General features: G+C 43.9%; 1 protein-coding gene across 3 annotated transcripts in view; it reads right to left on the reverse strand.

Moving 5' to 3' along the window:
- LOC119972369 (KAT8 regulatory NSL complex subunit 1-like) overlaps window positions 1-19978 on the reverse strand; it is a 341283-nt gene that overhangs the window by 52800 nt on the left and 268505 nt on the right. For 2 of the 3 annotated variants that reach the window (XM_038808945.1, XM_038808943.1), the window contains 6 exons: window positions 18056-18271; window positions 17696-17826; window positions 17300-17504; window positions 13848-14013; window positions 9018-9185; window positions 140-283 (listed from right to left, as the gene is read on the reverse strand). In XM_038808945.1, coding sequence (XP_038664873.1) covers window positions 140-283; window positions 9018-9185; window positions 13848-14013; window positions 17300-17504; window positions 17696-17826; window positions 18056-18271 — 1030 coding nt within the window. The remainder of the gene's footprint in view (window positions 1-139; window positions 284-9017; window positions 9186-13847; window positions 14014-17299; window positions 17505-17695; window positions 17827-18055; window positions 18272-19978) is intronic. The other variant, XM_038808944.1, reaches the window with a different exon arrangement.

Raw genomic sequence — 19978 nt, forward strand, 5'->3', positions numbered from 1 at the left:
AAACTGGCCTGATCAAATGCAGAAATCGATTGCCGAAGACAGGGTTCTGACCACTGACAATCAAATCAAACCCCACCAGAAATAAACCACACTGCTTGGTGAAGTCAACATATTGGGCATTTATACGCAGGTTACTTACCCAAGTGGACAGATGACCGCTGCTTCTTTATCTGTGCGTTGAGTTTATCCGTGAAAGGATCAATCTCTGTTTTGGAGGTAGGCTGCCAGTGATCTAGTTGCTGTTTGAAGACCTTTTCTGATCCATTTCTGCTTTGCACATATTCTGAGGGAGTAATAAATGGATCAGAATAGATTAGGGGAGCCCTGTGGCCCATCTAGCTCACCCTTCCATAAAAATCTACAACCTTTCCCATTAAAAAAATCCAAAGGGAGGGCCCACCATCCGTGGTTAACTCAAGTTACGGTAAGCATTAGAATTGAGGAAAAGCTTATAACTGCGCAAAGATGAGTGGCAGGTCAGACGATTGGTCAGAATTTAAAGAACATCTGGGAATGACTAAAAGGACAATCGAGAGAAAGAAATTAGAATATGAGAGGAATCCAGTTGGAGTTTCAACAGGTATTTAAACAGGAAAAAAGAAAAGGGAGTGGAGGTCCTCTAGAGCAGTGCTTCTCAAACTATCTGATGTGGCGGACCGGCAGTTTTTTTTTCAATGTGCCAGGGACCGGTGAGCGAAACAAGCCAATCCAGGATTACTGTCTCTTTCTTCTCTGGAAACACTCCACGTACCGGCAGACGATGGCTCGCGTACCGGCACCGGTACGCGTACCACACTTTGAGAAGCACTGCTCTAGAGCAAGAGTGGGGAGTTAATAGTCGATAGGAAGGAAAAGAAGGGTGAAACAAACAAATCTTTTGTTTCTGTCTTCACAATAGAGGATACAAGAAAACGTTCCAGTCATAAATAGATGGAGATGCAAGGGAGAGAGGAGCTTTCTCAAATTACAATCACTGGGGAGGTGTCCTGAGCACACTGGTGAGAGCTGTGGCCAGACAAATCTCTGGGTCCAGGTGGACTTCATCCTCGGGTCTTAAAAGAGGGTGATAATTTTTTTTCATTTACAGGATGTGGGCATCGCTGGTTCGGCCAGTATTTATTGCCCATCCCTAGTTGCCCTTCAAAAGATGGTGGCGAGTTGCCTTCTTGATCCGCTGCAGTATTTGAGGTGCAGGTACATTCACTGTGCTGTTAGGGAGGGAGTTCCAGGATATTTCCCCAGCGACAGTGAAGGAACAGCGATATATTTCCAAGTCAGGGTGGTGAGTGACATGGACAGGAACCTCCAGGTGTTGGGGTTCCAAGGTATCTGTTGCTCTTGACCGGAACTACAAGCCAGTAAGCCTTACGTCAGTGGTAGGGAAATTACTGGAGAGAATTCTTCAAGATAGGATCTACTCCCATTTGGAAGCAAGTGGACCTATTAGCGAGAGGCAGCACGGTTTTGTGAAGGGGAGGTAGTGTCTCATTAACTTGATTGAGTTTTGCGAGGAGGTCACAAAGATGATTGATGCAGGTAGGACAGTGGATGTTGTCTATATGGACTTCAGTAAGGCCTTTGACAAGGTCCCTCATGGCAGACTGGTACAAAAGGTGATGTCACACGGGATCAGAGGTGAGATGGCAAGATGGATACAGAACTGGCTAGGTAATACAAGGCAGAGTGTAGCAATGGAAGGGTGCTTTTCTGATTGGAGGGCTGTGACTAGTGGTGTTCCGGAGGGATCAGTGCTGGGACCTTTGCTGTTCGTGGTCTATATAAAATGATTTGGAGAAAAATGTAACTGGTCTGATTACTAAGATTGCGGATGACACAAATGTTGGTGGAATTGCAGACAGCAATGAGGACTGTCAGAGGATACAGCAGGATTTAGATCATTTGGGGACTTGGGCGGAGAGATGGTAGATGGAGTTTAATCCGGACAAATGTGAGGTAATGCATTTTGGAAGGTCTAATACAGGTAGGGAATATACAGTGAATGGTAGAACCCTCAAGAATATTGACAGTCAGAGAGATCTATGTGTACAGATCCACAGGTCACTGAAAGGGGCAACACAGGTGGAGAAGGTAGTCAAGAAGGCATACGGCATGCGTGCCTTCATTGGCCGGGGCATTGAGTACAACAATTGGCAAGTCATGTTGCAGCTGTATAGAACCTTAGTTAGGCCACACTTGGAGTATAGTGTTCAATTCTGGTCTCCACACTACCAGAAGGATGTGGAGGCTTTAGAGAGGGTGCAGAAGAGATTTACCAGGATGTTGCCTGGTATGGAGGGCTTTAGCTATGTGGAGAGGTTGAATAAACTCAGTTTGTTTTCACTGGAACAAAGGAGGTTGAGGGGCGACCTGATAGAGGTCTACAAAATTATGAGGGGCATCGACAGAGTGGATAGTCAGAGACTTTTTCCCAGGGTAGAGGGGTCAATTACTGGGGAGCATAGGTTCAAGGTGCGAGGGTCAAGGTTTAGAGGAGATGCACGAGGCAAGATTTTTTACACAGAGGGTAGCGGGTGGCTGGAACTTGCTGCCGGAGGAGGTGGTGGAAGCAGGGACATTTAAGGGGCATCTTGACAAATTCATGAATAGGATGGGAAATAGAGGGATACGGACCCTAAAAGTGTAGAAGATTTTAGTTTAGATGGGCAGCAAGGTCGGCATAGGCTTGGAGGGCCAAAGGGCCTGTTCCCGTGCTGTATTTTTCTTTGTTCTAGATGGTAGTAGTTGTGGGTTTGGAAGGCGTTGTCTCAGGAACCTTGGTAGGTTACTGCAGTGCATCTTGTAGTTGTACATATAGCTGCCACTGAGGAGCAATCAGGTGGGCTGCTTTGTCCTAAATGGTGTTGAGCTCCTTTTTTTTTTCTTTATAAATTTAGAGTACCCAATTCATTTTTCCAATTAAGGAGCAATTTAGCATGTTCAATCCACCTACCTTGCACACCTTTGGGTTGTGGGGGTGAAACCAACGCAAACACAGGGAGAATGTGCAAACTCCACACGGACAGTGACCCAGAGCCGGGATCAAACCTGGGACCTCGGCGCTGTGAAACTGCAGTGCTACCACTGCGCCACCATGCTGCCCTGGTGTTGAGCTTCTCGAGTGTTTTTGGAGCTGCTCTCGTCCAGGCAGGTGGAGAACATTTCATTGCACTCCTGACTTGCACCTTGCAGATGGTGGTCAGGGTTTTTTGGGGAATGTTGGTCTGCAGGTGAGTTAGTCGCCGTAGGATTCCTAGTCTTTGACCTGCCGTGGTAGCCACAGTATTAATATGGCTAGTCCAGTTCAGTTTGTGGGGGATTCAGCGATGGTAATTCCATCGAATGTCAAGGGACAATGGATAGATCCTCTCTTGTAGGAGATGGTCATTGCTGGGACTTGTAAGCCCAAGCCTGGATATTGTCCAGGTCCGGACATGGACTTCTTCACTATCTGAGGAGTCAAGAATGGTGCTGAACATTGTGCAGTCAATTGGAAACATCCCCACTTCTGACCTTATGATGGTAGAAAAAAGGAAAATGGCATAGGTTTTCACCGGGTGCTCCAGTTTCCTCTCTCATATCAAGATTGTGCAGGATAGATGAAATGAAATGAAAATGAAAATCGCTTGTCACGAGTAGGCTTCAAATGAAGTTACTGTGAAAAGCCCCTAGTCGCCACATTCCGGCGCCTGTTCGGGGAGGCTGTTATGGGAATCGAACCGTGCTGCTGGCCTGCTTGGTCTGCTTTCAAAGCCAGCGATTTAGCCCTGTGCTAAACAGCCCTAGTATTGGCTACGCTAAATGTCTCCTAAATAGGCTTGTGGGGATAGGGTGGGGGAATGGGCCGAGGTAGGGTGTTCTTTCAGCGGGTCGGTGCAGACTCGATGGGCTGAATGGCCTCCTGTACTGCAGGGATTCTATAAAGGGCGATTAGCTTGATGTCAGACATAGGGAAGGTGCAAGAATCCATTTTAAAGAGGATATAGGTGGGCACTTTAGAAAAATTCAAGGTAACCGGGAGTGGTCAAAGTGGTTTTGTGAAAGGGAAATCATGTTTGACCAATTTATCAGAGTTCTTTGAAGGAGTAACATGTACTGCGGCTAAAAGGAAGCCTATCGGCATACTGTACTTTGATTTCCAGAAGGCATTTGATAAGAGGCCACATGAAAGGTTATTGCAAAAAATTAAAGCTAATGGTGCAGCGGTAATATATTTGGCTGAGGGCAGTCGATGGCACGGTGGTTTATAGCACTTCTGCCTCACAGCGCTGAGGACCCAGGTTCGATCCTGGCCCTGGGTCACAGTCCATGTGGAGTTTGCACATTTTCCCCGTTTCTGCATGGGTCCACAACTCAAAGATTCCAGAGTAGGTGGATTGGCCACGCTAAATTGCCCCTTAATTGAAAAATAAAATGAACTGGCAACTTTAAATTTAAGAAAAATAAAGATTTGGCTGTATAGAAGATTGGCTGGCTGGCAAAAAACATGAGTATGCATAAATAGGTCTCTGCCTGATTCGTAGGATGTGACGAGTGAGGTCCTGCAGGGGTCTGTGCTGGCCCCGCCACATTTTACAATTTAGATCAGCTCCAGGGTTCTGGGTTCAATTCTGGCCTCGGCTGACTGTCCGTGTGGAGTTTGCACTTTCTCCCCGATGCTGCACGGGTTTCCTCCGGGTGCTTCGGTTTCGTCTCGCAGTTCAAAGATGTGCAGGTTAGGTGGACTGCCATGCAAAATTGCCCTTAGTGTCCAAAAGGTTAGGTGGGGTTACTGGGTTACGGGTATAGGCATGGGCTTAAGTACGGTGCTCTTTCCAAGGGCTGGTGCAGACTCGATGGGCCGAATGGCCTCCCTCTGCACTGTAAATTCTATGATCTATGACTGACATGAAGGTTGTGATGGCATGGTAGTTAAATTTGCAAACATCGAAAGGCAGGTATGGAAGTATGTTATAAAGAAGACATGAGGAGTTTTCAGACAGATATGGATAGGTTGAGCGAGTGGGCAAAAATCTGGCAGATGGAGTATAATGTGGATGTACACTTGTTCATTTTGGCAGGAGACTAAAAAAATTTATTACTTAACTGGAGAATGACTGCAGAATACTGAGGTGCAGAGGGATCTAGGTGTTCTCGTACGAGTCACAAAAGGTCAGTATTCAGGCACAACATGTAATCAAGGCAGCTAATGGAATGCTATCCTTTATTACGAGGGAAATTAAACATACAAGTATGGATGCCATGCTTCAGTTAGTGCGACCACATCTCAAGTAGTGTGTGCAGTTTGGGTCTCCTTGCATTGGATGCAGTTCGGAGCAGGTTTATGAGATTGATACCTGGAATGAGCAGGTTATCATATGACATAAGGTTGGACTGGCTGGTTGCCACTGGAGCTTAGAAGAGTCAGGGGCAGGCAGGAAGGTGGCGCAGTGGTTAGCTTTGCTGCCCCACGCCACCGAGGTCCCAAGTTCGATCCCGGTTCTGGGCCACTGTTCGTGTGGAGTTTGCACATTCTCCCAGTGTTTGTGTGGGTTTCACCCCCACAACCTAAAGATGTGCAGGGTAGGTGGATTGGCATCGCTAAATTGCCCCTTAATTGGAAAAAATTAATTGGGTGCTCTAAATTTGTAAACAAAAAAGAGCCAGGGGTGACTTGATTAAGGTATACACGATCTGAATGGTCTTGACAAGGTGGAAGTGGAAAGGATGTTTCCTCTTGTAGGGGGAGTCCAGAATGAGGTGGCGCCTTTTTAAAATTAGAGGTCATACTTATCGGATAGAAAAGGGGAGAATTTCTTTATCTGAGAGTTGTGTGACTTCAGAACTCTGTTTCAGATGTCAGTGGGAGTAGGATAGTTTTTTTAAAAATTACATAAATTTAGAGTGAATAGTTTAGAGGGGGCAAGTTTATACTGGGTCAGTGATCAGCAAACATGGCTGTTATGGGCCAGGGTTTAGATAACCCCAAAGTGTATCATGGAGTTCACCTGACCTACATTTGATAGATTGTTGTCTGGGGAGCACAAGGCCCACTCTACAGGTGTGATAGAGCAGAAATGGAAAAGTATTTTTAAAGCAAAACAATGTTTATTCTATGAACGCAAGTTAACCTTTTTGAAACATAGTGAACATCTTAGCAACCATTAATTCAAATACAACCCCCAAAGACGACAATACTAAGTAATCCTTTAAGCTTTCCTTTTAACATCCATACGACTTAAAACACCTTTTACCAGAAGCACATCAGGTTAAAGTCACTACTGTTATTAGTTTGAAATCACCAGAATTGATTTACAGTCTTTAGATTAGAGAGAGAGATTCATACAACTTCTGGCTGTGACTCCAGCTATCCAGCTCTGAAAACGAAACTATAACACACCTGCAGCCTGCTCAAAAACGAAAGTAAAAAGATGACAGACAGCCCAGCTCTACCCATTCTCTGACATCACTGCAGTAGTAAACACCCATTTTTAAAGGTACTCTCACTACAGATATTTTTATACACACTCGTTTATAAAGACCTATTTCTTAAAGGTACTCTCACATGACATGGCAGAATCTATATCATCACCAGAACAAAATAGAAAGTTCACAGATTCATTTAAAGCAGGGACTGGAGGAGGAAGGAGAATGTAATGCCTTAAAGGGAAGGGCAAGGAAATTACATAACATAATAATAATCTTTATTGTCACAAGTAGGCTTACATTAACACTGCAATGAAGTTACTGTGAAAAGCCGCGAGTTGCTATATTCCGCATCTGTCCGGGCACACACATGGACAATTCAGAATGTCCAAATTATCTAACAGCGCATCTTTCAGGCCTTGTGGGAGGAAATCAGAGCATCCGGAGGAAACCCACGCAGACATGGGGGAACATGCAGACTCCACAGAGACAGTGACGCAAGCCGGTAATCGAACCTGGGATCCTGGAGCTGTGAAGCAACAGTGCCACCCACTGTGCTACCATGCTGCACATATTAGATCCAAGAGTTCAATTTCTCTTAAGTAGGTTATAGGTCATCCTGCTGAAAATTGTCAACTATCCCTTCCCTTTCATTCCAACTATTAAAATATTGCTCATCTTAAATTTCCATTGTTGCTCGTTCTGGTGAGTGTGCCTAACACTTAATTGGCTCTGTTTTATTCCTTAGCTCTAGAGTCGCCAGGTATCTTTATGATACCGCCACAATGTTCAAGTTCAAGTTCAGATCAATGACTCAATACACCAGTTCGTAAGGTTCAATCACATTTATTATTTACACAGTAAATCGATACTCATGCAACTAATACTAGCGGACTAAACTATTCCTACCACTATAAGCCAATACTTATCTTCGATAAGGGAACCCAATGGATCAGGGAACAATGGCCTCTTGTTCTATCCTGAGACTGCAGGCTTCCCAGTTGATACGGGCTAAGGGGTCAGGAGTGTCTATTCTCGTAGTGAGCGTTGGTTGGACACTTACTTGTCGGTGTAGCTGTTGGCCAGGCCTCTCCTTCTCACGTTCAAGTTCTTAGAGAGCTGCTACAAAGGTGTTCTGCTGGGAGGGCCGGCTAAGAGAGCGAACTAAACTTGGGACCTGACTTTTATAGGTCCCAGGGGCTTCGTGCCCTTTTGGGCGGACCCCGATCCTACTGTCAATCAATTGGGTCTCATCTCAATCGATTGGCATGAATCCCCCAATACTGAGGCTGTCCCTCGATCGTGGGGCGGTTCTTCCTAACTGGTTTGTTTCCTTTTGTTTCAGACTCCCGTTGGCGCCGGGAAGTCTGACCTGCCATAGAATGTCCCAATTGTAGCTAATCGTTGTATCCATTGTTCCCGGGGATCGCTTCATTAATATGCAAACTGCTGGTTTCGGTGCTGTCTGCTTTCTTTGCAGCCAGAATACACATGAACTTCTGCAAACTGCTTGTCTTTCTTAAAGTGTCCAATTTTCCCTGCGTGCTTTGTAAATCGCCATTTTGGGTCGGGAAGTGGCCAACTTCGGTGGCTACACCATGCGTTCTGATATTGGGCTGTACAGCTGAAACACAAGCTTGTGCTGACTGGCCTGCTAAGTGCTGCCGGTATTTTCTAATTTTCTATCAGATTTGGGATGGTGGAGAGAAAATATTACTCGTTACCAAACTCATGCTGTGGTATGTTTCTTGGGACAGTGTTGAAGGTGCTTTACTCTGCATTTAACCTGTGTTCTCTGGGAGTATTTGATGGGTCGTTGCAGGGGTACCTTTCCACTCTGAGGACTGCTCAATGCTGGCTGGATGTGAAATGTTTCATTGCTATCAGTAAGATTTATGATGAATATCATTACACAATTTTTTTAAAAATCCAAGCACAAGGAACAAGTCACGAAATCTCCTCCTTGCTGAAACATAGCACATTTTACTAATGCTCAAACTGAACGGGATATAAATCCTCTCAGCCTTTGGTAACAAGGATATGGATCAAAAGTTCTAATCTATTCTCTGCCAACACATTGTAACTGCAATTATTAAACTCATTCAATGTTATTTTCCTTCTACAATCTACAGAATTTTGAAACGTAATTCGACATAATTTAATCATGACCTTTTCTCACCTCCTTATGCCAGCTTGCTTTGTCAGTTACACTGTCACCTCAGAGTCAGGTTTTGGGTTTAACCACATTGTGGCCTGGAGCACACTACCCAGCTGACACTTCATGCCAGTGCCGAGGGAATATGTATTTTCAGAAGTGCAGTTTTTCAAAAAAGATGCTAAACTGACACCCCCAGCTCTCTTACACTCTTATTTGAAGACAATGACGTTCTCCCAATATATAAATTATAGCTTGTTCCTCAACCAACACAACCAAAAAAAAGAAATGATAAGGTCACTTTTCGCCTTTTGCTGGACCTTGCTTTGTGCAAATTGTGCAACAGTGAATGCACTTTGGAAGTATAATAATGAATACAAGTGCAAGCTCACTGCTTTGAACCTTGCTGCAATGCGGCCCTTCAGCGACATGCTCATGAAAAAATGATCCAACAACTTACTAGCTGACGTGAGGAGAGATGAGGCAATTTTTTGACAGACTTTCTTTGCAGTGTCTTGGGGCCTCTGCCTCACTTGGGATAATGACTTCAAAGACTTGGATTTCTGAGGTGGTTTCTGATATTCTTCCTGCTTGAGTAAAGCTTCAAAGTGCACATGAAGAGGTGTGTCTGTAAACAAAACAATAGTACATCTCAGCAACAAGTTTACGCCTCTGCCCTTACATACACAATTGGAAACTATTATTCATTGCATTCAACACATCATGAAGTACAAATAGCTATGGTACTAGGCGAGCAACTCAATGATTCCGAGTCCACACTCCAAATTGGGGAAATTGAATTTGGGAGGAGATGGGGTCATGTTTCAATATCACTGGACTAGTAATCCAGAGGAACAGACTAATAGGGAGACAGATTTTCAAATCCTACCGAAGTAACTAGTGGAATTTAAATTCAATTTATCAATCTGGAATTCTAAAACTATTCTTAGTAATGGTGACAATAAAAGTGTAACTGATTGTCATTATAAAAAAAATCTTGTTCACGCATGTCCTTTAGGAAGGAAAATCTGCCATCCTTATCTGATCTTACCAACATGTGACGCCAGATCCACAGTAACATGGTTGACTATTAACTGCCCTCTGAAAATGACTAGCAAGCTACTCAGTTCAAGGGCAATTGCGGATGGACAATAAATTCTGGCCACGCAAGCACCAACCACATCCCATAAAATAATGCATTTATTCTGGCTATTTATAGGCTCAGTAAAAGGTCTTTCAACACCAGGTTAAAGTCCAACATGTTTGTTTCAAATCGCTCGCTTTCGGAGCACTGCTCCTTCCTCAGGTAAAGGAACAGTGCTCCAAAAGCTAGTGATTCAAAACAAACCTGTTGGATTTTAACCTGGTGTTGTAAGACCTTTTACTGTGCTCACCCCAGTCCAATGCCGGCTTCTCCACATCATATTTATAGGCTGACAGCAGACGATCTTAAAATCCGAAAGAGTGGCAAATATCCTTAATGGAAGAAAATCTTTGGCTCCCACTTGGAATGGTCAACACAATGAAGTTTTCTCCTATAGTCTTTCTCACTGGTGTACTGGTCACCTCTCTGTAAGCAGAGCTACCAACCTTGCCCAACAGAAATCAGTATTACAGATACTAAAAATCAGTATTTTGGCAGCAAAAAACATTTTTTCATTTCCAAGGAAAAATGCCCATCAATCTGAAGTATAGCTTTACACCTTTATTGCACAAATCTAAAACACAAATGGAAAATGCTAATTCAATCCTTCATACATATACATCATTATGAGTTTTCAAATTAAGTTTCAAACATTCAGTTAATCTAAGAATGAAAAATGTGAGCAAAATATTCGCCTTTTTACATGAAGTTCAAAATTGTCCTGAACGCTTGATTAATTTAATTGAATTCTTACAAGAAACTGTATACAGACAAAAGGAATCCCGTGCATTTCTTTCTTTCAAAAAATATTTTCATGAAGGAGCACAAACAGATTTGATGTTCAAATTAGGATTGATGACAGTAAAGGTAAAAGAAAACAAAGAAAAGAATGGCCACAAAATGTAGAAAGCAGAGGTATGGTTAAATAGATGCATGATTCAGGTTTACTTTTTCAGCATTTGTGTTTCATGCTCAAAGCAAAAAGCGCAGTTTCCACAAGTAAAACAAGCATTTATGAACGGAATCCTGCTGAAACTTAATGTGCAATAATATTATCAGCGGCATTCCATCAGTGCAGAAAGAGGGAAGTAGAGTTAAAATTTCAGATCAATGACTTTCCAATAATTCTGAAATGTTAACTGCTTCTCTCCCCATTGATGCTGCCTGACCCGAGTATTTCCAGCATTTTCTTTCATTTAAATTCATAGCAGTGCTCTACAAAGATCAGTGATAGACCTTGTGTTGAGTCTACTTACTGTAGTCCACCCTCCCTTGAAGTTTTTTATCCCAATAAAATCCAGGCACCTCGATGCCTCAGATACAGCGCGAAAGACCCCCTGACAGTGTCAGGCGATCCTGACCTTCGCGCGGTCTCGCATGTGAGGCATCGAGGTGCATATTGGTGGCAGGGGCCCCGCCCCTCTCCTATCCGCCCTGCACAATAACAGCGCATACGTGGCAGACACACATGCGCTGTTAGTGTGCGGCGTGGAGGGCAGAGAAGGCGGGGCTCTACACCTGGCACTATCACCAAGGAAACCAAATGACATGCTTTTAGAGGATGCTTGCAAATCAGCTGTCTCCTTTTGCGTATTTCAATGAGAAAAGGCGTACTTCTGTATTCGAACAGATTTTCCGTATAAAATAAGAGATTTCTCCAAATGACCATTTTTGTAGTGCACACTAATACGATGGCAGTCACAGGAGATTTGACAGATCATAAGCTATTCGGTCATTCTGGTCAGCTCAGGCAAAATAAACCTGCACACCCTTCCCTTGAAAAATTGCAATGGGTGAGGGAGACAGGGATGGGAAGCAGAGAAGAATACAAGAACAGGCAGAAGATAAATTAAATAAGGGTAACTACAAATACATGAGCGAGGAGCTGGCCAGAGTTGATTGGCAAGCGAGCCCAGCAGCGAAGACAGTGGAACAGCGATGGCAGGCGTTTTTGGGGGTTAGTTGGGGGGCACAACAGAAATTCATCCCAAGGAGGAGGAAACATGTTAAAGGGAGGACGTGGCATCCATTGCTGACAAGGGAGGTCAAGGAAGCATAAAAGCAAAAGAAAAACCTACAAAGTGGCGAGGATTAGTGAGAAGCCAGTGGAATGGGAAGCCTTTAAAAGCAAGCAGAGGACAACTAAGAGGGAGAGAGGAGGAGATGAAATATGAGTGTAAGCTGGCTTGAAATATAAAAAAAGATAGATGAGTTTTTTTTCAATATATAAAAGGTAAGTGAGGGGCAAAATTAGACGTTGGACCACTGGAAAACGTGGCTGGAGAAGTAATAATAGGAAACAAAGAAATGGCAGATGAACCAAATAGTTACTTTTCATCAGTCTTCACGGTGGAAGACACCAGAGGGATGCCAGAGCTCCACGAGAATCAAGGGACACAGGTGAGTGTAGTGGCCATCGCTAAGGAGAAGGTTCTCAGGAAACTGAAAGGTCTGAAGGTGGATAAATCACCTGAACCAGATGGACTACACCCCAGGGTTCTAAAAGAAGAGATTGTGGAGGCATTGGCGGTGGTCTTTCAGGAATCACTGAAGGCTGGAAGGCTCTGAGAGAACTGGAAAGTGACTAATATAACACCGCTATTTAAGAAGAGAGAGAGAGAGCGGGGGGGGGAGGGGGGGGGGGGGGGGAAGAGAGAAGACGGGAAATAATAGGCCAGTTAGCCTGTCTTCAATCATTGGTAAGATTTTCCAGTCCATTTTTAAAGATGCGATCGTGGAGTACTGGAAGTGCATGGTAAAATAGGACTGAGTCAGCACGGCTTCGTCAAGGAGAGGTCACGTCTGACAAATCTGTTAGAGTTCTTTGAGGAGTTAACAAAGAAGTTAGACAAAGGAGAACCATTGGACGTGATTTATTTAGATTTCCAAAAGGCCTCTGACAAGGTGCCACATAGGAGACTGTTAAGTAAGTTCAGAGCCCATGGAGTTACGGGTAAGATCCTGGCATGGATAGAGGATTGGATGACTGGCAGAGGCAGAGTGGGAATAAAGGGGTCGTTTTCAGGGTGGCAGCCAGTGACTAGTGGTGTACCTCAGGGGTCTGTGCTGGGACCACGTTTCACAATCTACATTAATGATCTGGAAGAAGGAACTGAAGGCACTGTTGCTAAGTTTGCAGGTAATACAGAGATCTGTAGAGGGACAGGTAGTATTGAGAAAGCAAGGGGGCTGCAGAAGGATTTGGACAGGCTAGGATAGTGGGCAATGAAGTGGCAAATGAAATACAATGTGGAAAAGTGTGAGGTTATGCACTTTGGAATGAGGAATTTAGGCATAAACTATTTTCTAAATGTGGAAATGTTTAGGAAATCAGAAGCACAAAGGGACTTGGGAACCCTTGTTCAAGATTCTCTTAAGGTTAATGTATAGGTTCAGTCGGCAGTTAGGAAGGCAAATGCAATGTTAGCATTCATATTGAGAGAGCTTGAATACAAGAGCAGTGATGTACTTGTGGGCTATACAAGACTCTGGTCAGACCCCATTTGGACTATTGTGAGCAGTTTAGGGCCCCATATCTAAGGAAGGATGTGCTGGCCTTGGAAAAGATTCAGAGGAGGTTCACAAGAATGATCCCTGGAATGAACAGCTTATCGTATGAGGAACGTTTGAGGACTCTGGGTCGGTATTCGTTGGAGTTTAAGGATGAGGGGGGTTCTTAATGAAACTTACAGGTTACTGCGAGGCTTGAATACAGTGATCGCAGAGATTCCACTTGTGGGAAAAACGAGAACCAGAGGACACAATCTCAGACTAAAGGGACGATCCTTTAAAACAGAGATGAAGAGGAATTTCGACAGTCAGAGGGTGATGACTCTGTGGAACTCTTTGCCGCAGAAGACTGTGGAGGCCAAATCACTGAGTATCCTTAAGACAGAGATAGGTTCTTGATTAATAAGGGGACCAGGGGTTATGGGGCAAAGGCAGGAGAATGGGGACGAGAAAAATATCAACCATGATTGAATGGCGGAGCAGATTCAATGGGTCAAGTGGTCTAATTCTGCTCCTATGTCTTATGGTCATATAGACGGACTGCATTTGCTTAATTTAATGCCAATGACATACAACTTCCAAGGGAAATCACATAACAATTAGTTTTGAATATAATAGTGACATAAACACACTTACCTTGAGGAAGTGACAATATGGGATGATAGCAGGGCTCCATTATAGCCACACGCTCCTGTGGAGACATGCTGGGCTGATCCATAGTCTGCATCAGGGTTTTGGAGCCACACAAAATGCACACGTTGGGCCAGTCACAGCTACATTTGACACTGAGGGGACGCTGGGCCTGGGAAAAGGGATCACACAATGTAAGGGCTGTTGCATGATTGTACCACGGTTGCTGCGTCAGATACGAGGAACACATTAACCACTGTCAACTGAAATTAACTTTGAAACGCTATCATAATATCTTTCCTTTCTTCTCTCCTCTCCCACTGAAAGTGCTATCTCTTGTAAGGGCCTGTTTTAATAGCCAGTGGGCACACCCTCTGGTACATCACCAACACAGCCATTTTTTAGATAGAAGCCCAGAAAACAAGTATTGAAATATCTCTGAGCATTTCAGATCAGAGCTAAATCTAACACTACCTGACTAACATGTACTCAAGCCAATATTCCAGCTGGGACTGATGGACAGCAGTCAGACATTGGAACCCTGTAACCTTCTCCCTGATGCACTTTAGTCAAACCTAGTATCGTACCACTACTTTCCTGACGAGCTTTGGCTAAGTCAGCATTAATGCACAAACAAATCTGGGATCTTCCTGGCTATGCACACTCAGAGTCAGGGTTTTACAGTACAGAAAAAGGCCCTTCAGCCCATGATGTCTGTGCCAGCCACCAAACACCTATTGATTCTAATCCCATTTCCCAGTATTTGGTCCTTACCCTTGTATGCAATGGCTTTTCAAGTGCTCATCTAACTGCTTCTTAAATGTTGTGAGGGTTCCAGCCTCTCCCACCCTTTCATAGGAACATGAGCAGGCTATTCAGCCCCTCGAGCCTCTCCCACCATTCAATGAAATTATGGCTGATCTGTGGCCTAACTCCATACACATATCTTTGGCCCCTATCCCTTAATATCTTTCCTTAACAAAAATCTATCTAACTCAGATTTAAAATGAACAACTGTTCAAGCTTGAACTGCTGTTGTGGGAAAGAGTTCCAAACCTCTACTACCCTTTGCGTGAAGAAGTGCTTCCTAACATCTCGCCGGTGAGGATTCCAGCCTCGACCATCCTTTCAAGCAGTAAGTTCCAGGTACTCACCACACTCTGGGTTGAAATGCTTTGCCTCAAATCCTGTTCCTTACCTTAAATCTATGCCCACCGGTTATTGACGCCTCCATGAAGGGGAAAAGCTTCTTTCTATCTACCTCATCTATATCTTTCATAATTTTGCACAACTCGATAAGGTCCTCCCTCAGCCTTCGCTAATCGAAGGAAAACAATCCCAACCTATCCAGCCACTCTTCATAACTGAAACACTTGAGCCCAGGCAACATCCTGGTGAATCTCCTCTGTACCCTTTACAGTGAAATCACAACCGTCCTATAGTGTGGCGACCAGGGCTGCACACACTACTCTAGCTGTGACCTAACAAGTGTTTCATACAGCTTCATCATAATCCCTTTGGTTTTATATTCTCTGCTTCAGCTAGTAAAGGCAAGTATCCCATATACCTTTTTATCTGCCTTATGCTGCCTTCAGGGATCTTTGGACATGCATTCAAAGTTCCCTCTGGTTCCCTGTGCTTCCTAGCATCCTACCATTCATTATGTATTCCCTTGCCTTATTAGTCCTCCCAAAATGCATCATTTCACACTTTTGAAGGTTAAATTCCATTTTCCATTGTTCGGCCCATCAAGATCATTTTGTAATCTAAGGTTTTCCTCCTCGCTAATTACCACATTACATTTCATGTCTAGATCATTAACGTACACTACGGACAGCAGGCAGCCTGCACCGTTCCTGCAGTACACCACTGGACACAGCCTTCTAGGCACAGAAACAACCTTTGACCAACACCCTCTCTCCTGCCACAAAGCCAATTTTGGATCCAATTTGCCATATTGCCCTGGATCCCATAGGCTTTTACCTTCTTGATCAGTCTCCCATGCGGGAACTTGTCGTCAAAAACTTTACTGAAATCCATGTAGACTACATCAACTGCACTGCCCTCATCCACACACCTAGTCACCGCGTCGAAAAATTCAATCAAATTTGTTACACATGATCCCCCCCCCCCCCCCCCCGCAAAGCCATGCTGACTGTTCTTGATTAATCCTTGCCTCTCCATGGGGAGATTAATTCTGTCCCTCAGCACTTTTTTTCCAATAATTTCCCTCCCACTGATTTGGGCACATTAGCCTGTAATGACCTGGTTCTTCCCTACTTCCCTTCGTGAATAATGGTACCACATTAGCTGCCTTCCAGTTCTCTGTCACCTCTCCTGTGCCCAGAAAGGATTTGAAAATTAGCATCAGAGCTCCTGCAATCTCCTCCTTTGCCTCACACAGTAGCATGGGATACATCTCATCAGGGCTTGGGGATTTATCAATTTTAAGTCCGCAAAAACCGCTAACACCTGCTCCATCTCAATGCTACTCTGTTCAATGATATCACAGTCCCCTCCCTGCTTTTTATATCCATATCGCCCTTCTCCATAGTGAACACAGATGCAAAATACTCCACACATATTTTGCCACTTTGATCCTGAATTTGTCCTTATCTTTTCCCGGTTACTCACTTGCTCTTAACATATTTAGAAAACACCAAGCAATTTTTCTTTATTTTGCCCACCACTGGTTTTTCATGTCCACTCTTTGCTCTCCTAATTTATTTTTGTAATGTCTTAAATACCCCCCTGCACTTTCTATACTCTTACTATGGGTGTATCTGCACCTCAGGGACTGCAGCAATTCAAGAAGGCAGCTCACCACCACCTTCTCAAGGGCAATTAGGGATGGGCATTAAATGCTGGTTTACAGCAACACCCACATCCCGTAAATGAAAAACGTCATCTCACTCAACCACCAGTTTGGCTTCTTGATGCTGTTGCTCTTCTACAGTCCAGGTTGGTTCTCAAGAGTGGGTAAGTCATTTCTCACAGCCAATTAACTCTCCACACAGGTTCTACTCAAATGTTCACCTTCCCTTCGGAAGGAGCAGATTCAAAATTGGGGAAAATTCAATGGACACCAGTACATCATCCCATTTATTGTTCATCACGTATGACCTATATCGGTGATATCGGGAGGCTATTCAATCACAATGAGCCAAAGAATTGCACATGTACACTCATGCATATAATTTTCAGAAATAAGTCACAAGAGCACAATCAGGGATGAAAACATCAGCTGCCTTTTCCACTCTGTGGCCTGGGAATACTGACATCTATTGCAACCCAACACCAACAACAAACTCTGCACAGACCAGGGCTAAACCTGGGATATTTTGAACAAGACATCTCACTAAAGTATCAAATTGTGAACCCATCTACTGAAGAACTGGGGAATTTACAGTAATCCCGGCCTATGCAATTTTTGTTAACCGACAGAGAGAGTCACACACCTTTCTACCAAGGTAGCATGCCAAGTTAGATCTGACCAGCCTCCTTTTCCTGTACCTCCGGACAGGACGAACTCTGGCGGCAACACAACTGTTGTCTGGTGGTGATGAAGGGATGGTAAGACCATCTAGTCGAGGCCTTTTCCACAGGATTTCCTCTGTGTCTGAGCTGTCCAGCGAACTGTTGTCCAAAGGACTAGAATGCAAACTTTAAATGTGAAGATAAAAGCCAGTGAGGCAAATGATGAGATCATTCCAAATCTCTCTTTTTTTTTAATGTTATTTATACAGTTGAATTGATAACAAATCCTAAGCACTTAAGTGCAAACAGTAACTCAAAAAAACTTAAGATGCTCTTAATTCAGTCACAAGGACCAATTGCAGTGTAAAGTAACTCACCTGTTCAGCAGCCCATTTAATTGCCTTGGTGGAGTGCAGACTTTCGACAGTAGTGAAGAGCTTGAGGGAGAGCTACAGGAAGGGCTGGAGGGGCAGATGAGGTTTCCCAGAGACTGTGTAAGGCGAGAACTCTGAAAGTGAAATTAAACAAGTTGATTTAGCTGCCTGGTGTTGCAAATCACAACAAAATGAGAAAAGATTTTTGTTTCTCAATGTCACCGTTTTAATGTAAAAAAGGACAGACATTATTGATTTTGCTTAAACAGCACATTCTGGCTCAGATAATTTGCACTTAATGTTTCTTTTAAAAATTTCAGAAACATTTTATATTTGCAGCACTTTAAACTACTGATCACACACCTGTTTATCAATGTTCCGCAGAAGGAGAGATGGACTGCAGGGTGAGAGTTCACATCTATTATTCGGATTAGGGACCTTTACTTCAGAAGACATGGAGTTGGAGTATGCTTCCGGGCCCTGCGAACCGACTACTGAGGTTGTTGTCGTCGTCACTAACCGACATTGGTTCTTCATTAGATCTTCTGGCAACTGAGGCTCACCAAGGACAACTGGGCCCTGAGTAAACAGTCAAATCAAGGCTTCATGAAGAAAAAGCCGTAAATCATGTGGGACGCAGTAATAAAATTATCTTTTTAAATCTTATGAGTCCTTAATTATCTTCCCAGTTTGTCAAATAGCTAGACAAATGTGTGTCACTTTGTCCCTGTAATTTTCATCTCCAATTCTGCCCAAGAAGGCACCAGCAGGCAACCAACACCTTGGTTGCATGCAACCAACCTATCTGAGTTCATTCATCCCAAAGTTCCTGCCATCACAGCAGGCAACTTTATTTTTAAAGAAATTATTCCAGAGTTTCTGCAGCAAGACTGTGTGCTAGATGTCCTTGTCCAGATATTGACTGCACATGGTACGAAAAACAACTTACTGCCAGCAGTCCTAAATTTGTCCTTTATCAGTTTCAACCGGAATGCTGTTGTCTTACCGGCACCAGTAACATCAAATAACGTACCTGGTTTGAAGTTTCCTACATCTTTTACTACCATACATATTGCCAATGGTATACTGAAGACAGGAAAGCTAAGTTTTGACAGTTCTTACTCATGGTTCAGTTCTCTGACTCCCAGGCTTCATGACTGCCATTCACCTACACTATTTCCAATGCTTCAATGCCTCTCACGTGTCTAGGTGACTCAAACTGAAGACTAAGTCAAGGCACAATCCAGCAAGAGCACTCTGCCACTCTCTATAAACTATTTAAGATTAATGCAAAGTAAGTTGAGCTGCTGCTCAGGCACATGGATAGAATTACCCAAACTCCTGTTAGATTCTGTTGAGTCACTTCACCTTAACTGGAAGGATTCATACTCTTCACAAATTAATGATTCCCAACTGCGTAAAGAACAGAATTGGGCTGAATTACAATGGCTCCAACATGGTTAAAAACCCAGATGATCACAATTGTGCATTTGAAAAACAATTGCTGAGGAGAAGAATAGAGCTGGGTATTGGTGGGGGTGCAGTTATGTGATGTTGTCAAATAGAGCAGGGGTGAAATTTACGCATGGAAGATTCTGGAACCGTATCCAAAGGTGGCATCTTCAGGAAATGACTGGGGAAAACTGGAATAATACTGTATAAAGGAACAGAAACTCAAATACTTTGGAGCGCCAGGGTCCCAGGTTCGATTCCCAGCTGGGTCACTGTCTGTGCAGAGTCTGCACGTTCTCCCCATGTTTGCATGGGGTTCCTCCGGGTGCTCCGGTTTCCTCCCACAGTCCAAAGATGTGCAGGCTAGGTGGATTGGCCATGCTAAATTGCCCTTAGTGTCCAAAAAAAAAGGTTAGGCGGAGTTACTGAGTTACAGGGATAGGTTGAAGGTGTGGGGCTTAAGTGGGGAGCTCTTTCCAAGGGCCAGTGCAACTCGATGGGCCAAGTGCCTCCTTCTGCACTGTAAATTCTATGATTAAGGCACAGAGAAAATTCCATTCAAGCAGGCAGATGGAGATATCATCATACTCCTGACTTGTGCCTTGTAGATAATGAATTCTGTAGCTTAGGGGCTGCAGGATACCCAGCTTATGATCTGCTCCTGTAGGCATCATGTTAATATGCCGCATCATGTTAATATGCTGGACCATTCGAATTTCTGGTCAACAGTGATCTCCCATGATGCTGATGGCAGAGAATTCCACTCCACTACTCTGATGCTGTTGAATGTTTAGTGTAGGCGGTTACATAACTCTCCTGATGCAGATAGTCACC

The sequence above is a fragment of the Scyliorhinus canicula genome, chromosome 10 (assembly GCF_902713615.1).
Source record: "Scyliorhinus canicula chromosome 10, sScyCan1.1, whole genome shotgun sequence".
Classification (NCBI taxonomy): Eukaryota; Metazoa; Chordata; class Chondrichthyes; order Carcharhiniformes; family Scyliorhinidae; genus Scyliorhinus; species Scyliorhinus canicula.